At 34.3% G+C, this 14,558-nt stretch overlaps 1 protein-coding gene across 1 annotated transcript in view; it reads left to right on the plus strand.

Annotated features, from left to right (window-relative positions):
* The first annotated feature begins 1,244 nt into the window (after positions 1 to 1,244).
* The window catches only part of LOC132737815 (neprilysin-1-like), a 30,781-nt gene continuing 17,467 nt past the window's right edge, over positions 1,245 to 14,558 (plus strand). The window contains exons 1-6 of the mRNA XM_060725166.1: positions 1,245 to 1,370; positions 2,474 to 2,572; positions 9,952 to 10,136; positions 11,461 to 11,493; positions 12,497 to 12,658; positions 13,802 to 13,885. Coding sequence (XP_060581149.1) covers positions 2,475 to 2,572; positions 9,952 to 10,136; positions 11,461 to 11,493; positions 12,497 to 12,658; positions 13,802 to 13,885 — 562 coding nt within the window. The 5' untranslated portion in view covers positions 1,245 to 1,370; position 2,474. The remainder of the gene's footprint in view (positions 1,371 to 2,473; positions 2,573 to 9,951; positions 10,137 to 11,460; positions 11,494 to 12,496; positions 12,659 to 13,801; positions 13,886 to 14,558) is intronic.

The following is a 14,558-nucleotide window of genomic DNA, read 5'->3' on the forward strand; positions in this document are numbered from 1 at the left end:
GATGAAGAACTGACATAAACGGCGATACACACGACAAAATATACTTTTAAGTTCAGACGCCGTTGCGTCACTTATTTTACCGTTGACTAGTTAACATACAGAGATGAACATAGAGGGGCACCGCGTTAGAAATGTCAAAAGCAAAATCACTACTACAGGCTTGAGTTGAGGTGAATATGATGAAAGAATTTCAGAATAAAAGTAGAAGTAGTAAAGTCTCAAATATTGCATCAAATAAATCAATCAAATTAAGACGTTTAATCATGAGTTAAAGCATTCAGAGTATAAACATTCTGACTTTGTTTCATATCAACAAAAATGGTGATTAATAAGCACCTGATAACAAAGCAAAATTACATGAAAATTGTAGAATCTGTTTGATTGAGTCTGTACATGAGGGATAATGAAAAAATGCAGCATCCCTCAAGCCGAGGGTAAATGATTTAACAGTGGGTAGTCCAGTCTATAATAACTTTTCTCTTACAAGTTGTTTGTTCTATACGCATGTGTGGTACTTTGATGGCAAGTACACGCTATGTATACATATCACAATCCGACAGTGTTTGGAATAACTAAATAAAACTGCATAATACACAGTCAAACCAATATTTATTCAACAATCAATCATAAATTATTGCTTTCTACTGGCCTTCGTCCCTCTGAAACAAAACAGATTAAGAATTTACCACCAGTATAGAGCCAGATCAATCTGCACGTTCTTGCAGTCTGACCAGACGCTACACTTTTGATATTTTGATTTGTAAAGCCAAAACGTTCAAATGGACTGTTACAAATTCAAAGCTCGCCAAATCCATATCACAGATTCAACAGGTTAAGGATGAAAATGTGTCAATATATTTGAATTGTTGTGTTCAAAAGTGTTTCGACATGGTAGGTTTAAAGAGGTAACTGCTTTTGAAATAAAGAAGATAGTATAGTCCCCTTCCATTTCTTTCAACAACAACCAATATTCCTTACTATCTAAACATCAACGGATATCAATCGGGAAATAAGAATCAGTTACCTTAATCTATGGGTTGGATAATAGTCTAGTATATTGTACCAATAAGATAACAACATACATTTATAACCGTCTTTTAAACTTGTATAGTTTACACCGATTTTGACAAATATAAACAGCTATGATTGTATGTAATCATGGTATTAGGTGCAGTTAGCTACTCAACCATGAGGGGGTACATATTTGACAAAACATAAATTGAAGCCATTGACGCATGAGCAACCATTAGCATCATTAGCATATGATAGAAAAGCTAATGTGAAAATCTACCCCAAGGTCGTTATTATATGCAAACAGTAATATTTAGCTAATATTTTTCGACATAACTTCTTGGACATTCAAAAGCAAGGTAAATATATATTTCAAATATACGATATGTTCAATTTGCTAGTAATTTACATACTTATATTTAAGAATATTTAAGACAAGTATGCAAGTCTGTAACCTGTTTAATATTGTGTATAATGTTTGATTTGCGAACGGAAATTTATAAACCGAGTTGAAGAAGAGAGTGTACATTTGGTTGCATGGAAATTGTGTTTAATTATTTAAGTAGAATATTGGCATATTTGGTTACAAAGGTTTGCAGAAATGTTGCATTGACTACACGATGGTTTACAGTAACACAATATTTTATGGTTTTATATTATAAATATGATGCTCAAATTAAGATTTATCAATTTTGTAAGTTCCAAAAAGCATTATTTATGAGATATTAACCGAATTTAACAGTTTATGTATATAAAGGGAGGTTATAAAAAATTCATTTTCTATAAAGTCTAAGTCAAATTTTCAAATAAGAAACGTATGCATATATTTCAATGATTACATATAATATGTACAAAATATTTGATGTAAATATTTTGCATATTCTTCGATGTTTGAAATTTGTTTTATAAGCATAATACAGTGTAATATACATATATATATTTTCACTTAAGTGTGGTATACAACCTACATGATCTTTAATTGAAACTAATCAAACATTTGAGTTTAAGTTGCAAAATTGTGCTAGTACATGTCGAAGCATTATTGTTATTTTTATTTGATTTTTTGAATGGCACATCAGTCAAACCCTATTCTGTATGACGTTATGTCATGATTGCTTGATAGACGAGATACTGATAAATTGTCAAGTAACTTTAGAAAAAAAACATTTCCTGCAATTTCTACTTTACATTCTTATGATGTTTACACAAAACCAAAATGCTGATAATTGTCAAGTAAATTTACAGAACTTCTAAGCATGCAACCAAGTGCAAATTTGGAATTTTTTCTTTTGTAGCAGAGTACATAACATGGAAAATTCAAAAGCTTGCATTTAGCAATATATTGTACCAAGTGTATTATTTTCTAAAAAAAATTTAAACTTGCTTTTGCTACAGAAAGTTCAATATCTTTATGTAAAAAGATCATTTTAATGTCACATGTATGCTAATTGTATTTTCTAAGAATGGATGGTTCCTATGAAAACAAAGGATATGATAACCGAGACGTTGAAAATAAAGATAATAGAGCTACGGTGACTAAAGACTCGCAAGTTCATTTAAGGTATGTCCTTTACTATGTAAGTTAAGATATATGCTAACACAATTACAATATTTGATATATGTCCTTATTTTGATAACGAATTCGGTTCTTTGATTAATTTCATTAACAAAATCAATCAAGACGGGCGTGCCAAATTTTTCATTTACATATTAAGGGCATTCTTTCAGTGTCCATGTTTTATCTATACTTGGATAATATTCTAGTTGCCAGTACCAATAAAATTACAACATACATTTATAACAGTTAATGTGACTTCACTGAGGTTTCATTGACCTGACTGGACTATTATTATTGGAGATTTGTGTTTGATTTGAGGCAAGGCCGAATCTATAGCTTTTGTGCAAACTTTCAGATCATTTCCCCAACCTGTTTTTCCAGAAAAGAAAGCATTTCTTTGTATGCAAAATGATCAAAAACTGAAAAGCGTTGCAACGCTCTTTGCTAAAATAGGGCTAAGAATCTCACAAAGTTCATTTTAATTTTAGGTATATTTTTTAATGATCCTTTGCAAACCTTTTACATTATAAGTGCTTTACAAGATCTATGTAAGAATTTTGAAACATTCGCATATGTGTTTCATGTTGCGTTATCATGGAACTTTCAAAGTAACACGGAAGTGCCATTCAATTAAAAGCGGCATATGGAACCCAAGTAAAAAAAATGCGTGTGCCCTAAGCTTAAACAGATGCGTTGTGTCCAATGCAGATCAGTACCCCTTTAAATGGAGACAACGTGTATTACGCAGAATTTAATTAAGCCTGGTTTCACGATAATACGTTTCGGATAGCTGCATTCAATACTATTTGTTTACGGATATAAAAAATAACATGTATTGTCTTTCAATTTGACGAAAATGAATAATATTGTGCAACCAAGGCAAGATATCTTAAAAAGATTCCGCAGTTTTAGACTGGCGTATTTGAATATTTTTATGTCCTTATTCTGACTCGCAAAACTAATCATATCATTCTGCATATAAATCAAACGTCTTTTTCAAAATCATTAGACTCGACTGCTTTGCAGCCGACAAATTAGTTACTGAATAATAAAACAGAACGAATACTTGGTTATTACAACTCGTTCGTGAGCAATAAAATTAAATTAATATAAAAGTGCACATCCTTTCAAGCATCGCGTATGACTAAACAGAATTGCACGATAAATTGAAAGATAACAAAAATTAATGGTTATCAGTTTGCAAACAGAAAAAATTAAAATTGTTATAAACAGTAAAGCGTAACAGGGATCGTCCAAAACATTTTTGTGAAACTGTCAACTTTAGCATTAAATAGAATAAGATAAACATTTCACAACCTTTTTTCACATCAGTCATATTATATATTAAAAAGTACCTGCATTTTCGTTAGCACACCTCTTGGCGCCGTTTCAAATGAACGATCTTGTACATAAAATATAACCTACATTTTAAAAGTTGTGCCATGTCTTGATTATGGATAGGTACTTTTTTGTTACTTTTTTAAACCAGTCAAATCAGATAGAGTATGCAGTCAAAGGGAAAACTCCTATTCACGTAAAAATTGAAAAAAGAAAATACAATTAATTGACAATTATACATCTGGTCTGGTTTCTAGCGTAGAGCCTACAATTTCACTGTTAAAGATGGAGTTAAATAGTATGTGAGAAGTTAGCAGTGAACAGTGAGCTAAGCAAAAAGGCATTTCAATTTATATAGGGAAGGTAATGATCTGCTGTAATGCTCAGCTGTTTTTGGGCATCTAGCAGGGCATTCCTAAATATAGTGTAAAAATGCTCTGCTGCAATACTCAGCTGTCTTGGCAATCTAGCAGAGCATTCCTAGCTTTAGTGAAAAAATGCTCTGCTGGAACGCTCAGCTGGCTAGGCAATCTAGCAGTGCATTACTAAATATGGTGTTAAAATGCTCTGCTGGCTAGGCAATCTAGCAGGACATTACTAAATATAGTGTACAAATGCTATTCTGGAATGCTAAGCTGGCTAGGCAATCTAGCAGGACATTACTAAATATAGTGTACAAATGCCATTCTGGAATGCTAAGCTGGCTAGGCAATCTAGCAGGGCATTACAAAATATAGTGTAAAAATGCTCTGCTGGAATGCTAAGCTGGCTAGGCAATCTAGCAGGGCATTCCTAAATATAGTGAAAAAAATGCTCTGCTGGAATGCTTAGCTGGCTAGGCAATCTAGCAGGACATTACTAAATACAGTGTAAAAATGCTCTGCTGGAATGCTAAGCTGGCTAGGCAATCTAGCAGGACATTACTAAATACAGTGTAAAAATGCTCTGCTGGAATGCTAAGCTGGCTAGGCAATCTAGCAGAGCATTACTAAATATAGTGAACAAATGCTTTTCTGGAATGCTAAGCTGGCTAGGCAATCTAGCAGGGCATTACTAAATATAGTGTAAAAATGCTCTGCTGGAATGCTAAGCTGGCTAGGCAATCTAGCAGGGCATTGCTAAATATAGTGTAAAAATGCTCTGCTGGAATGCTAAGCTGGCTAGGCAATCTAGCAGGGCATTCCTAAATATAGTGTAAAAATGCTCTGGTGGAATGCTAAGCTGCTAGGCAATCTAGCAGAGCATTACGAAATATAGTGTAAAAATGCTCTGCTGGAATGCTAAGCTGGCTAGGCAATCTAGCAGAGCATTACTAAATAAAGTGTTAAAATGCTCTGCAGGAATGCTCAGCTGGCTAGGCACTATAGCAGAGCATTCCTTAATATAGTGAAAAAATGCTCTGGTGGAATGCTCAGCTGGCTAGGCAATCTAGCAGAGCATTACTAGATATAGTGTAAAAATGCTCTGCTGGAATGCTCAGCTGGTGGGGCACTATAGCAGAGCATTCCTTAATATAGTGAAAAAATGCTCTGGTGGAATGTTCTGGTGAAATGCTAAGCTGGCTAGGCAATCTAGCAGGGCATTCCGAAATATAGTTAAAAAATGCTCTGGTGGAATGCTTGGTTGGCAGACTAATTCTGAGTTCCAGGATTTATTGTTGCCAAAGTTTTATTGACATTTTCGACTTCTAGGCAATTTTGAGGCACTCGCAGACTTTCAGGAATTTTCGGTGCCAATAGAAATAATGATATTTTTGACTTCTAAGGACCTTTAAGAGACTATTTCATTGTCCTGCGACTTTTTGAAGGACACTCGCAGACTTTCAGGAATTTTGGTGCCAATGCTGATATTGACAATTAAGACTTCTAGGGACCCTCAAGAGTCCATTTTGGTCGTCTGCGACTGATTCTTGGACACTCGCAGACTTTCAGGAATGGTTGGTGCCAATGGAAATATTTTTGACTTCTAGGGACATTTAAGAGTCCATTTCATTGGCCTGCAGCGTACTGTTGGACACTCGCAGACTTTCAGGAAAGTTTGGTGCCAATAGAGATGATGGCAATTTTTACTTCTAGGGACCCGCCAGAGTCCATTTTTATGGTCTGCGACTGAGTCTGGGACATTCGCAGACTCTCAGGAATCTGTGGTGCCAATGGAGATAATGACATTTTTGACTTCTAGCGACCCACCAGAGTTCATTTCGCTGGTCTGCGACTGATTTTGGGACACTTGCAGACTTTCAGGAATTTTGATGCCAATAGAGATAATGACATTTCTGACTTTTAGGGAACCTCCTGAGTTCATTTCTTGGGTCTGCGACTGATTCCTTGATACTCGCAGACTTTCAGGATGTTTAGTGCCATTGCAGATCATGACTTTTTTACTTTTAGGACCCCTTAGTCATAAGCAGAGCATTTTTACCCTAAAATGTCATTATCTGCATTAGCACCAAAAATTCCTGAAAGTCTGCAAGTGCCCAATAATCAGTCGCAGACCAACGAAATAGACTCTGGATGGTCAAAAATGTCATAAATTGTAATTATTTCTATTGGCACCAACAATTCCTGAAAGTCTGTGACTGTCAAAGATTAAGTCGCAGACCAAAAAAATGGACCCTGGATGGTCCCTAGTAGTAAAAAATGTCATTATCTGCCGTGACATCAAAAATTCCTGAAAGTCTGTGAGTGCCTCAGAATCAGTCGCATACCAAAACAATGGATTCAGAAAGGTCCCAATAAGTCAGAAATACCATTTTCTGCATTGACACCAAAATTCCTGAAAGTCTGCGAGTGACTCAGAATCAGTCGCAGACCAACGAAATAGACTCAGGAGGGTCCTTTTGAAGTAAAAATGTCATCATCTCCATTGGCACCGAAAATTTCTGAAAGTCTGCGAGTGTTCCAGAAACATTTGCAGACCAACGAAATGGACTCTGGATGGTCCTAAAAATTCACAAATGTCATTATCTGCATTGACACCAAAAATTCCTGAAAGTCTGCGATCGTCCCAGAATCAGTCGGAGACCAAAGAAATAGACACTTAAGGGTCCCGTAGAAGTAAAAAATGTCATTATCTGCATTGGCACTAAATATTTTAGAAAGTCTACGAGTGCCAAATAATCAGTTGCAGACCAACGAAATTTATACCTTATTTAAGAATGCCCTGCTAGTTTGCCTAGACAGCTCAGCATTCCGGCAGAACATTTTTACACTAATTTTCAGAATGCTTTGCTGGATTGCCTAGCCAGCTGAGCATTTTTAACACTATATTTAGGAATGCCCTGCTAGATTGCTTAGCTAGCTGAGCATACCAGCAGAGCATTTTTCGCACTATATTTTGGAACGCTCTGCTAGATTGCTTAGCCAGCTGAGCTTGCCAGCAGGGCATTTTTACACTATATTTAGGAATACTCTGCTGGATTGCCTAGCCAGCTGAGCATTTTAACACTATTTTTAGGAATGCCCTGCTAGATTGCCTAGCCAGCTGAGCATACCAGCAGATCATGTTTACACTATATTTTGGAATGTCCCGCTAGATTGCTTACCAAGCTGAGCATAACAGCAGAGCATTTTTACACTATATTTTGGAATGTCCCGATAGATTGCTTAGCCAGCTGAGCATAACAGCAGAGCATTTTTACACTATATTTTGGAATGCCCCGCTAGATTGCTTAACCTGCTGAGCATAACAGCAGAGCTTTTTACACTATATTTTGGAATGCCCCGCTAGATTGCTTAGCCAGCTGAGTATAACAGCAGAGTATTTTTTACACTATATTTAGGAATGCCCTGCTAGATTGCCTAGCCAGCTTAGCATTCCAGCAGAGCATTTTTACGCTATATTTTGGAACGCCCCGCTAGATTGCCTAGCCAGCTGAGCATACCAGCAGAGCATTTTTACACTATATTTAGTAATGGCCTGCTAGATTGCTTACCCAGCTGAGCATACCAGCAAAGCATTTCTACACTTTATTTTGGAATGCTCTGCTAGATTGCTTACCCAGCTGAGCATAACAGCAGATCATTGATTTCCCTATATAAATCGTAATGCCTTTTTGCTTAGCTCACTGTTAACTGCTAACTTCTCACATACAGTTAAATAAACCTACATTCACCAGTATTCATTAACGGAAACGAAAATATGCATTAAAGAATAAATCACATGAGCACGTGCCATTGTTACACGTGTTTGTGCCACTACAGCGTGTATTATTTGTGTGTTACATAGATTATATATATTAAACATGAAAAGAAATCTTCCTCTAAAAAAACAGAAGTCCGATTTGAACCAAACTTGCCATGATTGTTCCTTGGATATAGGACTTTTAAAAACTATTACAAAAAATGATTTCATGCAGAAATCTACCTGTCATGGAAAGAAAACAGAATAGGAAAAAAAAGAAAAACCAAAAAGTCTAAAACATAGTAATTTTCAAAAGGCATTGTCTTGTGGATCTCTACCAAGATTAATAAAGGTATATCCCTGGGGTCTAAATTGGCCACGCCCCATGTTTTCCATATTAATTGTCTTCAAAATTGCAAGGGCTAGAGTTTAGATATTTCGCATGAGATATTGTCTTGTGAACATCTGTTAAAATAATACAAATTATAGGCCTTTTGACCCTTCCCCAGGAGGTCATGGCTTTTCTTTAAACAATCCTCCTTGCTATAAGATAGTCCAGCTCATTAGTTTAAATTTAAAAAAAATAACTGTAACTGTATTTCCAAGTTTAATACAGCTATGTAAATATGTAATTTTTTTATCAAGGAAGATTTTTTTTATCAATTATGATTATACTATGGCATTTGTATCTGATCTTTAGACATACGGGTATCTGCACATTGCCTTTCATTTGACATGCTTAAATATGACCTTCACCCGAAAGTCAATAGACACTGTTGTGTGACGGCATTGTTTAATTGTATAGAAGCATAAAATGAGCTACTTATGTTAGTGCTATATTCATGCCGTGTCAAAAATGAAATCTTGTTTAATAATTAAAAGTTATTAAGGGCATAATGTAAAAAAAACAAGCTAAATGCAATAACGACCCTAGACCAATTCATCCGCTAGTGAACGGCTTCTAATCCCAAATGATTTCTGAATCAGATTTGAGAGACAAATGACTATGATACTAAATGACCGGTATCATTTAACACAGGGCAATTCCCCTTCGCTGGGGGAGGGTGGGGGTTTGGGGGTCGGACCAGCGATCCGTGAATGACAAATAGAAAACCTTGTTTAACTAAACGGATGGACTAATACTGGGTTTTAATTCAACTGTTGATTTATTTTACACATTTCATCAGAGGGATATTAAATATTTGTCCCAATGGCATTGCTTATAGTGACAGTATTCAAGATATACTATGTTTATCTTTGTGTAAAATATTCCTATCTCAAAAATTATTTAAATCCATGAAATCCTTACTAAATGCTTTTAATTTGAGTAAAACAAGTGTTCAAACTTTGTATTGAAAGCTGCATTCCCTATTAAAGGTCAAGTGAAATGGGTCTTTTCTTAAAAAAGCTGCCAGTCTTTTTAATGACACTATATATTCATATAGTGACCACTTATAGTATATGGAGTTTGAATCATAACACATCTACTTTGAATGAATCCGAATCATGTTTATTTTATATTTACAAAGAGGCTGCATGTGAAGAAGTTATCAATATTTTCAATAATCAAATTTAAGCATAGTATATCTTTAAATTCAATAATCTAGAACATCAAAATGAATCATTTTACACTTATAATTGAGCCACGTCACGACAAAACCAACATAGTGCGTTTGCGACCAGCATGGATCCAGACCAGTCTGCGCATCCGCGCAGTCTGATCAGGATTCATGCTGTTCGCTATTAGTTTCTCTACTTGTAATAGGGTTGGTAAGCGAACAGCATGGATCCTGATCAGACTGCGCATTTGCGCAGGATGGTCTGAATCCATGCTGGTCGCAATCGTACTATGTTGGTTTTGTCATGACGCGGCTCATATATGTTTTATGTTGCTTTATGACAACTTGTCTGGTATCTTCTAGTTTCAAAAAAGAAGGACCGTTAGAGAGAAGAACCAAGTGTGAAAAGATACTCCTGTTTCTACTGGTTATTTTAGTCATAGCCGTTATAATTTTGATCATTGTCGTTGCTGTACAAAAGAAAGACTTGGACGATGCCAAAGAGTCTAAAGAGATGACAACACCAAAGCCAGACGCAACAAAACCTGGTAGTTATAAGCAACTGTGTAAACTTAAAAGCCACATACCTTATGTTATGTCTTTATATATTTAAAATGATATTTTAACAAGGCAACAAATACTTTTTGTTGTTTTGTTAATTGTAACGACCTTGATCGTTGATTCTATAGATTAACGAATTGATATGTTAATGAATAATGTAATGAGTTTGGAAACTTAATAAAAGCTCATAATATTATAATTTATTAGTATACTTATAAAGGAAATATTGAGAAATATTGAAGAAATATAATGCTTATTTTTATTTTCCGTATTTTCATTGCAAAAAAAAATAATATTTTTCACTGTAGTGAAATATATTTTCCATATTTTCACTGGACTACTTTCTTCTAAATTCAGCCAATACACAAAATTAAAAGAGAATTCTTCCTATTTATAAGGTTTAAAAAGAGAAAAGTATATAATAAACAGAAAATTCAACGATGTATTGTCACCTTGTGTATGAAAATTATCTTGCATCATTCCCTGCGGTCTGGAGACCGCAGGGTATTGGTACGCGTTTAACTTTTGAGGCATGGAGGAGCACGTGACCTGTTTTCGATACATGGAGGAGCATGTGATCTGTAAACCGTACATGATTGGTTAATTGACCTTTTCGAAAACCTGGCTAAATACCGTTTGCCGGTACGTTACGGATAATCCTCTAGGGAATAAGTCAGAATTACACCTAATTAAGATCAAAAAACTATTACGTGATATTTTTAATTTTCTATAATTATAATACCGTTTAAGTTGGAAAAACTTGAATGATGTGTTTGAAAATTATCAATGTTTCTTTAATATGTATCTCAAAATGTTACAAACAATAAATTGTTTATACTGAAAATCTACAAAATTAAAATATTCGTAGTGGCATCTGCCATAATAAATAGAGATGTTTTCTGCGAAAACTTGTGTGTTTGCATTTTTTTTTCTTTCTTTTTTTTTTGCTCGGAATTATTCATAAAATGGTAGACCTATTTAATCATTTTCTTAAAAAGAAATAATTGTTTTATGTTCGACCTTCTCCGGTCACCAGTTTCCAAAGACCTTCTTCTATATTGATCGATTATTGTCAACTATATTCCTGATACAAACGTTTATTTATCCACCCACCCAAACAATGTTGAAGATAGTTAAATGAAATATCTTTATATCATCAAAAATGTTCCCCGCAGGAAACCATTTTACTTGTATCGATATTGTATGCTTAACATATATCAATCGTGGCTACTGCCAGTCGTGAATTTTTGTTTCATACAACTTGATGAACATGTTTTGTATAGATCTTCAATCGCTTGAATTGCTTTTCAGATGTATGTTTTACAGCGGAATGCACAAAAGCTAGTAAGTAGTTTTAACCAATATACGGTAAATAATTACCCTATGTTCAAATGAAAATTCATGAAATTATCAAATAACTGTTCCGCTTAAATGACAAACAAATATCAGCTATACAATATTCAGTTTTATGTTGATTTATGAATTGAATGGATACATTCAATTTAAAGTTAACTTAGCAAACTATTTTAGCGCTAACCATTTGTAAGGAATTTAATTTTACATATCATAATTGTCAGTAAGTTTAATTTATTAAGATTTAATAGGAAATTGAAAAGAAGTTCGGTGTTCAGACCCCGGCCTACGTGATTATGTTCATGCGTATTTGAAGTCGACCCCTGTTTTATTCTGCAACACTATTCTCAAAATTGATGAATATTTGAGCCGCGTCACGACAAAACCAACATAATAGGTTTGCAACCAGCATGGATCCAGACCAGCCTGCGCATTCGCGCAGTCTAATCAGGATCCATGCTGTTCGCTTACAAACCCTATAACAAGTAGAGAAACTGAAAGCAAACAGCATGGATCCTGATCAGACTGCGCGGATGCGCAGACTGGGCTGGATTTTTGCTGGTCGCAAACCCATTTTGTTGGTTTTGTCATGACGCGGCTCATTTCTTTAATATATACATTATCATGCTGTGCATTTAATGAAATGGGAATTAACTGTGTCGTCAAGTTCTGTATTCCTAGTCATTGACAATGCAATTGCTCAAACGTCTTATAAACTGATCGCTCTTGACTTATTTGCTTTTAGTATTTAAAACTGCGTGCCTCCAACTGAGCCAAAATATTTCCTAGAAAATCAAGCTTGACAAAAATTTACTAATATTTTTAGAAAAAGTAAAATGATGTAAGAGGTAACTTGTTGTTTTTTGGGTTTTTTTTGCGATAATTGACTTATTTTTGCAGCATTTATCAACATATTTTTACTGCGTGACTAACGTATTAAGGGCCTATTTTTGCATATTTCGACCTCTAAAATACCTCCCTTTTCCGGTTTAAGGCGCTCAGTTGTATGAAAGTCTCGACATGTCGGTTGACCCATGCGAGGATTTCTATGCGTACTCTTGCGGCACATGGAGGAAAAAGCATGCACTTCCGGAAGATAAATCGTTTTATGGCACCACGACAATGCTAGGTGATGGAGCCGAAATGACTAATAAATGTAAGTTCAGACTTGAAATTAATATCGGTTTTCATATAAGTTAGTATTATATCAAGCATATCAAGTATGTGTTTTGTTGCTGCTGCTGCTGTTTTTTGTTATTATTGTTGTTGTTGTTGTTGTTGTTGTTATTGTTGTTGTTGTTGATTTTATGCATTGCTTTTTCTTTCATTAATTGATGAAAACGTTTTTTTACTTTTTTTTCAAATCTTGTTATGCAATTATTAGTAAAAATGTTGATGGCCTCAATATTGTTAATTGCTTGATCAATTAAGAAAAAAAAACTTTCTTCATACTTTTTGACAAGTAATTTTGAATCTACGACAAAAATCGTTAAAACGTTTAGCACCTTGAGAGAGCGGTGACCTATAGGGTAAGCTACGTATCACTCAATTTTAATGGGCTCGAGCCCAATCGGAACATCGTCTGCTATTATCTATAATATTCTCGGAGTTAATACGGATTGAAAATAGTTTTAATACCGCATGGTCTCAGATGTAAACAGAAATGAATGTATACATTTGACATCCAAACGAAGATAAAGTCTGTTTTGGTACAATTATGACTGAAAATATGTCTGACAACCATTTTTAATTTAAATATGCCCAAAGATGTAGAATTTCAAACAAATCCGACTTGTATTTTCTTCAAGTAAACCATAATAATAAATATATAAATAATATATTGTTTGCTTTTGTATCTATTAATTCACTTATTTTAGGTGGACTTGTACTTGATATTTAGAAGGAAAAAAAATGTCAACAACTCCCTACTATTTGTTTACATGTTTTGTTTCTTAGCATAGGTTTGACCGAAATACCGCTTCCGTTCTGTGTATTCATAATATTGTATTCAAGATCCTTATCCGAAAACTTACGCTAAGGGATTGGGCTTGAGCGCTGTTTGGGTCACAGCCATGCTTCCTTCATATGACGTCAGCACAAGTAAGGTCCATGCAAAGGACTCAAAGGCTGTTTAAAAAACTCAAAACTTTAATGTGATCGTCGAATTAATGTGTTTTGAAATAACTAATGGAATTTTGTTAAAAGCAGTCGTAATCGGCATGGTCTGAAGCTATGTACTACTAACTTATATCTAAGATTTAATGAAAGATTAAAAAAAAGTCTTTGTTCTGACACACAGATCTTCTGGAAGATACGGAATCATACAAAGATATCGAAGCTATTGTTAAAGCCAAGGACTTGTATGCATCTTGCATGGACATGCGTAAGTTATATTTAACGAATCGATTACTAATTGTTAAAGTAAGTTGTAACTCACGAATGAATTACTAATAGTTTACTTTATAACTCAAGAACGAATTTCTAAAGTAAGTTGTAACTCAGGAATGAATTACTAATTACTAAAGTAAGTTATATCTTCACGAATGAATTACTAATTACTTAAGTAAGTTATAACTCACAAACAAAATACTAATTATGTACTAAAGTAAGTTATATCCCACGAATGAATTACTAATTAGTTAAGTAAGTTATAACTCACGAATGAATTACTAATTAGTTAAGTAAGTTATAACTCACGAATGAATTACTAATCACTAAAGTTATTTATAATTCAGGAACAAATTACTAATTAGTAATTCCTTAAGTAAGTTATAGCTTCACGCATGAATTACTTATTACTTAGTTTAAAACTCACGAACTAATTTCTAAACTAAGTTGTAACTCATGAATGAATCACTAATTACTACAGTAAGTTATATTTTCACGAATGAATTTTCTAATGACGTAAGTAAGTTATAACTCACAAATGAATTACTTATCACTAAAGTGATTTATAACTCACGAATGAATTACTAATTACTAAATGTCGCCGTCTTCCCTACTCTATAACTTCTATTTCGTATATTTTGAATTTTCATAGTGAAAATAATCTAATG

This window comes from Ruditapes philippinarum, unplaced genomic scaffold (genome assembly GCF_026571515.1).
Source record: "Ruditapes philippinarum isolate M1 unplaced genomic scaffold, ASM2657151v2 ctg348_1_1_1_1, whole genome shotgun sequence".
In the NCBI taxonomy this organism is placed as follows: Eukaryota; Metazoa; Mollusca; class Bivalvia; order Venerida; family Veneridae; genus Ruditapes; species Ruditapes philippinarum.